General features: G+C 54.1%; 1 protein-coding gene across 7 annotated transcripts in view; it reads right to left on the reverse strand.

The window, feature by feature from the left end:
* Window positions 1–1524: 1524 nt before the first annotated feature.
* Window positions 1525–10142, reverse strand: part of MTA2 (metastasis associated 1 family member 2) — an 18950-nt gene continuing 10332 nt past the window's right edge. Inside the window, exons 6-18 of one of the 7 annotated variants that reach the window (XM_081340864.1) lie at window positions 9718–9835; window positions 9498–9600; window positions 9311–9410; window positions 8348–8536; window positions 8140–8214; window positions 7930–7988; window positions 6685–6782; window positions 6351–6490; window positions 5542–5686; window positions 5287–5376; window positions 4274–4392; window positions 3513–3683; window positions 1525–2454 (exon numbers count right to left, since the gene is read on the reverse strand). In XM_081340864.1, coding sequence (XP_081196990.1) covers window positions 2254–2454; window positions 3513–3683; window positions 4274–4392; window positions 5287–5376; window positions 5542–5686; window positions 6351–6490; window positions 6685–6782; window positions 7930–7988; window positions 8140–8214; window positions 8348–8536; window positions 9311–9410; window positions 9498–9600; window positions 9718–9835 — 1608 coding nt within the window. In that variant the 3' untranslated portion in view covers window positions 1525–2253. Of the gene's footprint in view, window positions 2455–3512; window positions 3684–4273; window positions 4393–5286; window positions 5687–6350; window positions 6491–6684; window positions 6783–7929; window positions 7989–8139; window positions 8215–8347; window positions 8537–9310; window positions 9411–9497; window positions 9601–9717; window positions 9836–10142 lie in introns of all 7 variants that reach the window. The other 6 variants (XM_081340863.1, XM_081340862.1, XM_081340866.1 and 3 more) reach the window with 6 other exon arrangements.

Below are 10142 nucleotides of genomic sequence, written 5' to 3' on the forward strand. Positions count from 1 at the left end.
AAATAAGTTTCTATAGCACAATTTATAAGGCTTTTTTTGCCCTAGAAGTGACAAAATTGCTTTTCTGACTTTCCCCCCAAAATTTAGGGTTTTAAAGCGCTTTTTCTACCTCAAAAATGACTTTGCAAACCATCTGGGCTGTATTGTAGTCCGGTTTACTCAGCGCTCCTTGGGGAAAAGCACTAAAATTTAGCAGTGCAGGAGGTGATCAGTGTTAATCTGTGTTGGCAAAATAAAATCAGGGGCAAACAAACTTTCACAACTGTATGTCTATTGAAATTCTGCAGAACTGAAGAAGCTTCTTGGATGAGAAGTGAAACGTCTTCCAAGGAAAAACAAAGAAATTCCAGTCAGAACTGAAGAAGCTGCTTGATGGGAAGCGAAATGTCTTCAAGGAAAAACAAAGCCCGCTTGCCTTTTGGGGAAAAAAGCACCTTTGGGATCTCAGAAGTCACTTTTGAACAAGGAGAAACTAGCTTTTATTTCTGCCCGTGGGCTTATTGCCAAAAAAACCACATAGATATCTCCAATTTGAACATGAAAAGGTTCCACTCTGTAAGGAAAAGTTTCCTAATGCCAACAATACGATCCAAAATCAACGCTAAATACATTTTCTTGAGCTGGTTTGGCCTAGTGATAAAAGTGACTGGGTTAGAAATTTGGGTTTGTGACTTCTAGTCCCACTTTAGGCATAAAAGGCACTGGGTGACTTTGGGCTAATCGCCAGGAGACGGTGAGTTCTAGTTCCCATCTTAAGTCATGAAACCCAGCTTAGTCATGAAACCCAGCTGAGTGATTTGGGGCCAATGGTCAGACGGCGGGTTTTATTTATTTATTTAATTTTATTACATTTATATACCGCCCTTTCCCGAAGGACTCAGGGCGGTTTACAGGGTGATTAAAAAACCAAGATACAAAAGTTAAAAACAAATTTTTAAAAAAATTATATTATATTTTAGTCGTGCCTCAAGACATGAAAGCTGGCTGGGTGACTTTGGGCTAATCGCCAGGAGACGGCGAGTGCACAAAAGCCAGCTGGATGACCGGGTGTCCCTCAGCCCAACCCACCACATGGGCTGTTGGGAAAATAGGGGGAAGAAAGTCTTTGAAGTATATTCTTTGTCTTCACTTAAGTTATATAGCCATTAAGGTGAACGTAGAATTATTATTATTATTATTATTATTATTATTATTATTATTATTATTATTATTATTATTATTATTATTATTTTGCCTGGGAAGGGTATAACGATCCTTTGCAGTTTATCCTACTTTTCAACCAGCTTCTGCAATTAAACTGGATTAACCGAATTTTGAGCAACGATAGCCAAGCAAGAAGCACCCCTCTGCATTTCCCCCCCCCCGGATGCAAATAAAGGAATGTGCCCCTTATCAAGTCCTTATCAAATCAGGCAAGAAAAATGCCCCCCCCTCTTGCCACTGAGGGTCCTTTCCAAGTAACAACGACGCAGCCCCAGTTCCTGCTTCTATCCCTCTCCAAAAACCATGAGCGAGAGAAACAAGTGAAGAAAACGGCATTTATTATTATTATTTCCCACTGTCGCTGCTTATAAGAACCAGTTAAGAGGCTGACTTTAAAAAAACCCTTTTTTTTTGCTCTCCAAACCATGTACAAAAGAAAGGAATTCGTCAAAGGCAGAGGGGGGAGAGGAGAAAGAGAGGAGGGGGATTCATAAGATGGACGCATTAACAAGGAATCGCAAAGGTTCCCTGTTCTCAAATTGGGGGGGGGGAGAGAGGAAAGATTTTTAGGGGACCAGAGAAAGAGGGGGGGAACCCACACAGAGAAGGGAAAGAGTGATCCCGGTGGAAAAAAGAGGCCGTTTCTGAAAAAAAAGGGACGCCTCTGATCCTCCTAATTCCACACCTCTCCTAGCGTCGCCTCCGTCCCGAAACGAGGAAGGCGAAAAAACGAGGGCGCCCCTAAAAAAAACAACAAAAAAACCCCACACGTCTGGATGGAGGGAGGGGGGACTTTGTGCATTCAGATCAGCGAGGAGCGGAGGAGTCTGGGCGGGGAGGGGGAAAGAGAGTACAAATGTAAAATGTGGAAATTAAAAATATATTTATATATAAAAAAAGAGAGGGCGGGAGACCCAGGACCCAACGGCAGGTCCCCAGCCCGGCCACGGGACCCTCGGAAGCGGCTTGCTGCGAACGGGGCCTCCGGTGCGGATCGAGAGGTGGGGTGGGGCGTTCGTTTTGGTGCTGGGCGAGGTGGCTACCGGATTCCTAGAGGGGCTGAGAAAGGAGCTCCGCGCTCAGTCTTCCAGGATGATGGGCTCGCTGGTGCTGGCAGGGTGGACTGGGGGGACAGGCAACAGGGGGGCCCCCAGAGGCCTGAGCGGCAGGGCTGACTTCACCTTCACCGGAAGGTTTGGCCGGCGGGCAGCTCGACGCATCTCCAGGTGGGTCAGCGCCTTGCGGAGGGCCCTGGGGAATGAAAGAGCGGCGGGTTTTTAGGGTGCCCAGCCTGGCGGAGCGGGGGGCAGACAAACCCCTGGACTGAGAGAGAACCGTTTGCTTCTACACACACACACACACACACACACACACAAACACACAAAGACACACACACACAAACAGAAACAGAGTTTTCTAAAAAATATCTCAGTGGTCTCCGTATTCACTGGTGGCTTCGGAAACATTTTAATGTTCCCAGCCAGCAAGTCTCTAGGTTGCTCAACCTTGGCCCCTGCTTGAAGAGGGGTGGGCTTCGACTCCCAGGATCCCCCAGCCGGCCTGCTTGAAGAGGGGTGGAATTCTGGGAGTTGAAGTCCACCCCTTTTAAAGGGGAGAAAGAAGCTTGAGCAAGACCGCTTGACGGTTGCCAAAGGGAGACTGGCCATTCCAGAACCACAGGCCAGAATCCAGCTGCTTCCACCATTCTGACCCAGGGCATTGTCACCTACTCCGCATCAAAGCCAGGGGGACCCAACAGAAGGGGCCACGTCCCCCCCCCCCGAGGCCGGAGAGGGAGTCGATGAAGCGGCCCACCGTTTACCTCCCTGCCAGCCTTGCCAGGTAGTCCGCTCCAAAATACAAGCTCTTATTTTTCTTGTAACTGAATCTTGCAGATCTGAATGTCCATCTCCCCGCAGGGTCCCCCCCCCCCACCTTTATAGATGAAGAATCTAGGGGGGGGGCGTCCCTCCTGAAATGTTTCCCACGCAGCCTCCCGAGGGCTCAGCCTCCTCTTATCGGACCGTTGCCTCGTCCGCGGCTCTTCCTCCTCCTCCATCCCGGGAGCAGAATTTGGCAAGTCTTCCCCTCCCCACTTTTGCCTCTACAATTCGGGAAACTAGGGAGGGTCCCCCTTTTCTGTCGGAGGGCTCAGCCGCCCCTTGACCTGTCCGCCGACGTTTAAGTCGACGGCTTCTCCCGGCCGTCTTCCCCACAAGACACCATTCCACAGGGCCCCGGGACGCCACTTTGAATAAGAGTCTAAGGGACCTGGGAGGTCATCCAGTCCAACCCCCCGGCCTGCGTACCTGGTGTCCTTGGTCGCCACAAAAACGACAGGATTGGGGGCGTCGGCGGGGTTCAGCTTCTGACGTTTCAGGGCAGGCTGACTGCTTGACCTCATGCCGGAAGTTAGCGACCGCCCGTTGGCCGAGAAGGGGAGCCCGCCCCCTGCCACCTGCGCCCGGTCGCACACAGAGCTATCAGCGAGAGGAACACCCCCCCCCCACCAAAGCAGTGTCTACCTCTTGCTGGATCCCCCCGCCCGCCTAGCCGCCCTCCCCCCTGGGATCCGCCGCCTTCTGCCCGCCGGACAAGGGGGATAACAAGCCAAGATTGGGTGGAAAGACGGCTGGTTGCGTCAGCCTTTTCAATGAATGAATAAATCAAAGCGGGTCGTGCCCGCTTCCGGGGGGGGGGGGGGGGGAGAAAGCCCCGCAGAGCGAGCGAGACGGAGACAGGAGAAAAACAAGAGAGGATGCAGAGCTGGCTTCCCTCGTAGGCGGAGGAGAGAACGCCTGCCAAAGGGCAGAGCATTATGGGTTGCAGGACTCCCAAGCTGCAGCGACCACTACAAGGAGGTGGGAAGGGTTTTTTTTTATCGGGGGCAGGGGTGTGTGTGTGTGGGGGGGGGCACTTCTACCCTTGCTGGCTTTCCGAATCTCAGGATGTTCTTTTTTTGCCCCCCCTAATAATAATAGTAATAATAAAAAGACCCCCCCCCACGCCGCCTCCTCCTCCCACCCCCTCCAGGCCTGTCCCATCCGTCGCTTGCAGCTCAGCGACTCACGTTCTCGAACGTCCGTTTGCCCACGATGCCAGCCAGGCCTCGGTTTGGGGTCAGCTGGTTCCGGTTAATGGGCGTCTTGGTGCCGCGAGGGGTGCGGGGTTTCAGGGGCGCCTGGGCGGCTGCAAAAGGGATAAAAATGTGGTGCTGAAGGTGCCCTCTCTTTCCTTCCTTCTTTCTTTCTTTCTCTCGCTCTTTCTTGCTTTCTCCTTTTGTTCCTGCTTTCCTTCCTTCCTTCCCATCCATCCCATCTCCTTCCTTCCCTTCTTTCTTTCTTGCCTTTTCGTTCCTGCTTTCCTTCCTTCCTCTTCCTTTCTTCCCATCCTCCCTCTCTCTTGCTTTCTCCTTCCTTCCTGTTTCTTTCCCTTGCTTTTTTTGTAGATTTGTCTTTTCCTTCCTTCCTTCCTTCCTTCCTTCCTTCCTTCCTTCCTTCCCTCTTTCTTGGTTTCTTTCTCCTTCCTTCCTTCCTTCCTTCCTTCCTTCCTTGCTTCCTTCCCTCTTTCTTGGTTTTTTCTCCTTCCTTCCTTCCTTCCTTCCTTCCTTCCTTCCTTCCTTCCTTCCTTCCTTCCTTCCTTCCTTCCTTCCTTCCTTCCCTCCCTTCCTTCCTTCCTTCCCTCTTTCTTGGTTTTTTTCTCCTTCCTTCCTTCCTTCCTTCCTTCCTTCCTTCCTTCCTTCCTTCCCTCCCTCCCTCCCTCCCTCCCTTCCTTCCTTCCCTCTTTCTTGGTTTCTTTCTCCTTCCTTCCTTCTTCTTTCTCTCCCTTTCTCTCTTTCTTGTCTTTTTGTCCCTGCTTTCCTTTCCTCCCTCCCTCCCTCCCATCCATCCACCCATTTTCCTCCCTCCTTCCGGGCTCTACCTGGCCCCCCTCCTCCTCCTCCCTTCCGAGGGGCTGCATTGGGGCGGGGGTGGGGAAAGTGGGGGGGGGGATATCTTATTTCGCTGGTGCGTGTCCAGGAAACGAGGAACGGGGAGCATTCCCTCCCCAGGAGAGACCCCGCCCTGGGCAGAGACCCCTTACCCAGCTCCTTGATGATAGCGGCCAGAGGCAGACGGACCAAAGGGTGGATCTTCAGGGGCGTCTTAGCCGCCTTGGGCAGCCGGATGGAGCCTGGAGGGGAAGGAAGGCAGGGCTTGCGTGAGAGCCACCCGCTTCGTCCGGCCTGCCCCTCCCTCTCTCTGCCCCACCTACACTCAGCCTTGATGGCATTGGCGTTGATGGGCGCGTAAGGGCGCCGGGCGGCCCGCCGTGGCTGCAAGATATCCCGGCACATACGTCGCGCGATGCGGGTCAGTTTGGTGGTCTGCAAGAGGAAGGTCTGACGGTTTTTCGCCAGCAACTTGGCCCGGTTGGCGCTGGTGGTGTACGGCGAGAGGCTCTGGGCTTCCGGCCGAGACGTGTGGCCTCGAGAGTGGGGCTCCTGAGGAGGAGGAGAGAGGGAGGGACGTCATAAGGGGGCTCGGACGGAAAGCTTGGCCTAGGGACGAAGCCACCGCGCGAGAAGCTGGGAGGCGGTGAGTTCTAGTCCCGCCTCAGTCATGAAACACTGCGTCACGGGCCAATCACCAGGAGGCGGTGAGTTCTAGTCCCGCCTTAGCCATGGAAGCCGGCTGGGTGACTTTGAGCCAATCACCAGGAGGCGGTGAGTTCTAGTCCCGCCTCAGGCATGAAAGCCTTCGTCATGGGCCAATCCCCAGGAGACAGTGAGTTCTAGTCCCACTTTAGCCGTGAAAGACAGCTGGGTGACTCTGGGCCAATCCCCAGGAGGCGGTGAGTTCTAGTCCCGCCTTAGGCGCGAGAGGCAGCTGCATCCCTCTCTCAACCCAACCCACCTCGTAGGTTTGCTGTTATAGGTGAAAGAGGGTGAAGAAAAGTGTGTTGGATATCGAGTTACGAGCCCACAACGGTGGGGAACATTACACACAGATGCCTTCCCCATTAAGCAGACGAATAATTCCTGTTGCGGCCTTCATTGGCAACCAGCCTCCAAGCAAATGTAGGTCCTGAGCCAGCCCCCAGCCTCTCACCCAAAGCCACAAGGCTGTGTGCGCGCGCGGGTGCATGTGCGCGCGTCTCGGTCTTACTGTGATGCTGCGGGCAGCTCCCTCCAGCTGCGTCGGCGTCTTTAGGCCCCCGTACTTCTTCCAGTAGATCCAGCAAGAGGCGCAAAGGCGGCACTGCATATTAGGAGGGCCCCAGGCGTACCACTGGGCTGACTGGGTGGCTGTGGGGGGAGGGGAGGGGAGGGGAGGAAGAGAGGGGGGGCCAAATGAGGACCTCGTCAACATCCCACCCCCACCCCGCCGGCCGCAGGGGCTCAGCCCTAACGGTCTCCTCTGGTGCGGACGGGCAGAGACGACGTGGGCCCCGCGTCCAGCAGAAGGAAGAGGCAGCCCCGATTCCTGGGTAGAAACGTACTGTGGCAACTCTCGCAGGTCAGCCCTTTCTGGAAGCCGGTGCCGTTCATTCCAGGCTTCGAGCCCACGGAGATGATTTGGTTCGGATTCGGTTTTGTACTGGAGAAGGGGAGATAGAGCAAGAAGGGCACGGGGGGGGGGGGGGGGAGGGGAGGGAATAAGTCAGCTAACGTTTTACTTTCATAGGCCCAGAGCCAACAGCCTGGTTGGTCCCAGATCTGTGGGTTTCCTTGCAGACGTTTCGTTACCGGACTGGGGGACATGGTCAGTGCTGAAAGACTAGAAGGACAAAACTCACTCCCTTCTAGCACTGATGACGTTCCCTAGTTGGATAACGAAACGTCTGCGAGGAAACCACCCAGCTCAGAGGGCGCCAAGGACCTCGCAGTCCCCCTCCTCCTTCTCCTGCTTTTCCCCTCTTCTTCCAGCACTGATGACGTTAAACCTAGTTTGGAGCATGAAATGTCTGCAAGAAAACAACTAAACTCAGAGAGCGCCAAGGACCCAACATTATTCCTCCTTCTCTCCTTCTTCCTCCTCAATCCCCACTCCCTTCTAGCACTGATAACGTTACCTAGTTTGGGTCCTGAAACGTCTGCAAGGAAACCACCCAGCTCAGAGAGCGCCAAGGACCCATCATCATCATCATTATTATTATTATTCCTCCTCCTATTCCTCCTCCTCCTCCTCCTCCTTTCTAGCACTGATAATGTTACTTAGTTTGGGTCATGAAACATCTGCAAAACCCCCCACCAAACTCAGAGAGCACCAAGGACCCCACAGTCCTCCTCCTCCTCCAACTCCTCCTCCTCCATCCCCATTCTTTCTAGCACTGATAACGTTACCTAGTTTGGGTCATGAAACGTCTGCAAAAAAAACCCCACCGAACCCCTCATTTGAACCCCGAATTACAAATGTGTTCTTCTACCAATCCCAGATCTGGCTGCAATCATAAAAAAAGGGGGGGGGGAAAGGGACCGGCGGAGTCCACCCCACTGCCGGATAACGACAGACGTGCTCCTAAGCATTGGTAGGAAACAGGGAGCAGGGCGCAAGAATTTGATCCCCCCGTCTGGAATAAACAAGAGTTGGCATTGGATACGTAGATCTCCCCCCTGCTCACATTGTGTGTCTTCCTTTTCTCCTGGGTCTTTTGGGGGGGGGCTGGCTGAGGCATCCTTCTGTCCCAATGCTGACCCCCTTCAAAAAAAAAACACCAAAAAAACCCCGAGATGGGGACACTCACTAGGTTGGGATGTATACTTGTTTCAACTTGCTGTCCGCTTCTGCCGCTTTCAACCTTTTCTGCGCGGCAAAGGAAAGGGGAGAGGGTGAGTTGCAACGTCCGGAAAAAAAAGGGCTCTCCAGAAAAATGCATCCTCCTCCCCCCTCCAGGAAGGAAGGAATCGGCCCCTTCCCCAAAGGAGCTGCAGGAAGACACACACACACCCCTCACCTGCTGGATGTATCTGTCTGTGGTTTTCCACATGTAGTAGAACTGCACGATGCTGGCCAAAGACTTCCAGGGCAGCTGGAAGAGAGGGAGGGGGTGGCTGGCTTGAAAAGGACGTCCTCCCCCACGAAAGGGAGGGGAACGAGCGCTGACCGGGGACGAGGGGGCTGGTCCTACGTAACCAGGGCTGCGGAGGCACAATCGGACTCACAAAATCCTGCCGAATGTCGTTGAAGTCTTTCCCGTATTTCTCCAGGGCCTCCTCAAACAGCATGGCCTCCGAGGCCGACCACTCCTCCATCTCGTCCCGGCACAGCACGGGCCCACCCTGGGGCACCAAAGTCGACATCGCCTTGGCTAGGTCGTAGCCGTTACGCTGCAGGGTGTCCATCGCATGAAACTGGTGACGGAGGGGGAGGGGAGGGGGCGGGAGAGAACAGGCAAGCAGTGAGCGGTTGGCGGTCACGGGCCGAGAAGAGGTCTGGGGCGTCAGAATCCCTCGCCTTTTTTTCCTTCTTCTTCTGTACTTTTTATTAAAAAGGTTTTAGCCGTGGCAAAAGAGAAGAAGCTGAAATCAAAGAGAGGGGAGGAGACGAGACGAGGAAGGAAAGAAAAAAAGAATGGGAAAGGAGAGGAGAGGAAGAATGGGAGGGAGGGAGGGAGGCAGGAAGGACTAAGAGAGAGGAGGGGAAGGGGAAGGAAAGGAAGGGGAGAGGAAAGAGGAAAAAAGAGAGACCGATAAACAGAGAAAGAAAAAGAGAGAGGGGAGAGGGGGAGAGAGGAGGACAAAGAAAAAGAGGAAGGAAAAGAGGAAGGAAGGAAGGAAGGAAGGAAGGAAGGAAGGAAGGAAGGAAGGAAGGAAGGAAGGAAGGAAGGAAAGAGGTGGGAATGCAAGGAAGGAAGGAAAGAGGTGGGAATGCAAGGAAGGAAGGAAGGAAGGAAGGAAGGAAGGAAGGAGGTGGGAATGCAAGGAAGGAAGTAAGGAAGGAAGGAAGGAAGGAAGGAAGGAAGGAAGGAAGGAAGGAAGGAAGGAAGGAAGGAAAGAAAGAGGTGGGAATGCAAGGAAGGAAGGAAGGAAAGAAGGAAGGAAGGAAGGAAGGAAGGAAAGAGGTGAGAATGCAAGGAAGGAAGGAAGGAAGAAAGGAAGGAAGGGAAAGCAACGGCCCATCCTCACCAGCGTGATGTCCCGAGACGCAGCCGCCGCGCTCATGTGAAGGCTGGGCTGACGGATGGAGCTGCTGCAGTCGAGGGCTCGCGCAAAGGTGCCCACCGCCCTGAGAGAAAGGAGAGAAGGGTTAGCCACTGCCTGCTCTCCACCGGGCCCCGACCAGCCCCGCCGCTCTGCCGCCCTCGGGCCTCACCGAGCCACCACGAGGAACTGGTCGATCTGTCGGTCGGTCAAGGGGTTGTCCGGATCCCACACTTTCATCTCCATCTTCTGCTGGTTCCGGTTGTCGGATTCCCCTGAGGAGGAGGAGGAGGAGGAGGAGGAATAATGGGGAGGGTCAGGATTCGTGGTCGGCCCTTCTCCAGCTGGGCTCCCCTCGCCCCAGATTGGAAGCCGGAGCCGTCCTCGCTCACCTTCCGCCAGTCGCTCAGGGATCTCTGCCTGGTACTTGCAGCCCACCCGGATCTCCCCCTGGTCAGCTAAGAGAGTCTTCTGAACCGGGTCAAAGACCAGCGAGTAGAAAAAACAGTCCTAGAGGGGGGGGGGGAAAGACAGCAAATGTCTTGTCTGCTCTTTTGCCCTTTTCCCTTCTTCTCTCGTTCCTTCTTGCCAACTTGCCTGCCTCCCTTACCTTTCTTTTTCCTCCCTCGTTCCTTCCTTCCCTCCCACTTCCTCCCTCCCTTCCTTCCCTGTCCTTTCCTTCCTCTTCTCCCTCCCTCCCTTTTCTCTCCTCCCTCCCTCCCTTCCTTCTCCTTCTCCACGGATGTGCTCTGTCGTGGAAGCCCAGATCCCAGCGTTCTCCGAAGAACCTCAACATTTCCCATCCTCCCTGCCTCTA

The sequence above is a fragment of the Vipera berus genome (assembly GCF_964194415.1).
Source record: "Vipera berus genome assembly, chromosome: 16".
NCBI classification, from domain to species: Eukaryota; Metazoa; Chordata; class Lepidosauria; order Squamata; family Viperidae; genus Vipera; species Vipera berus.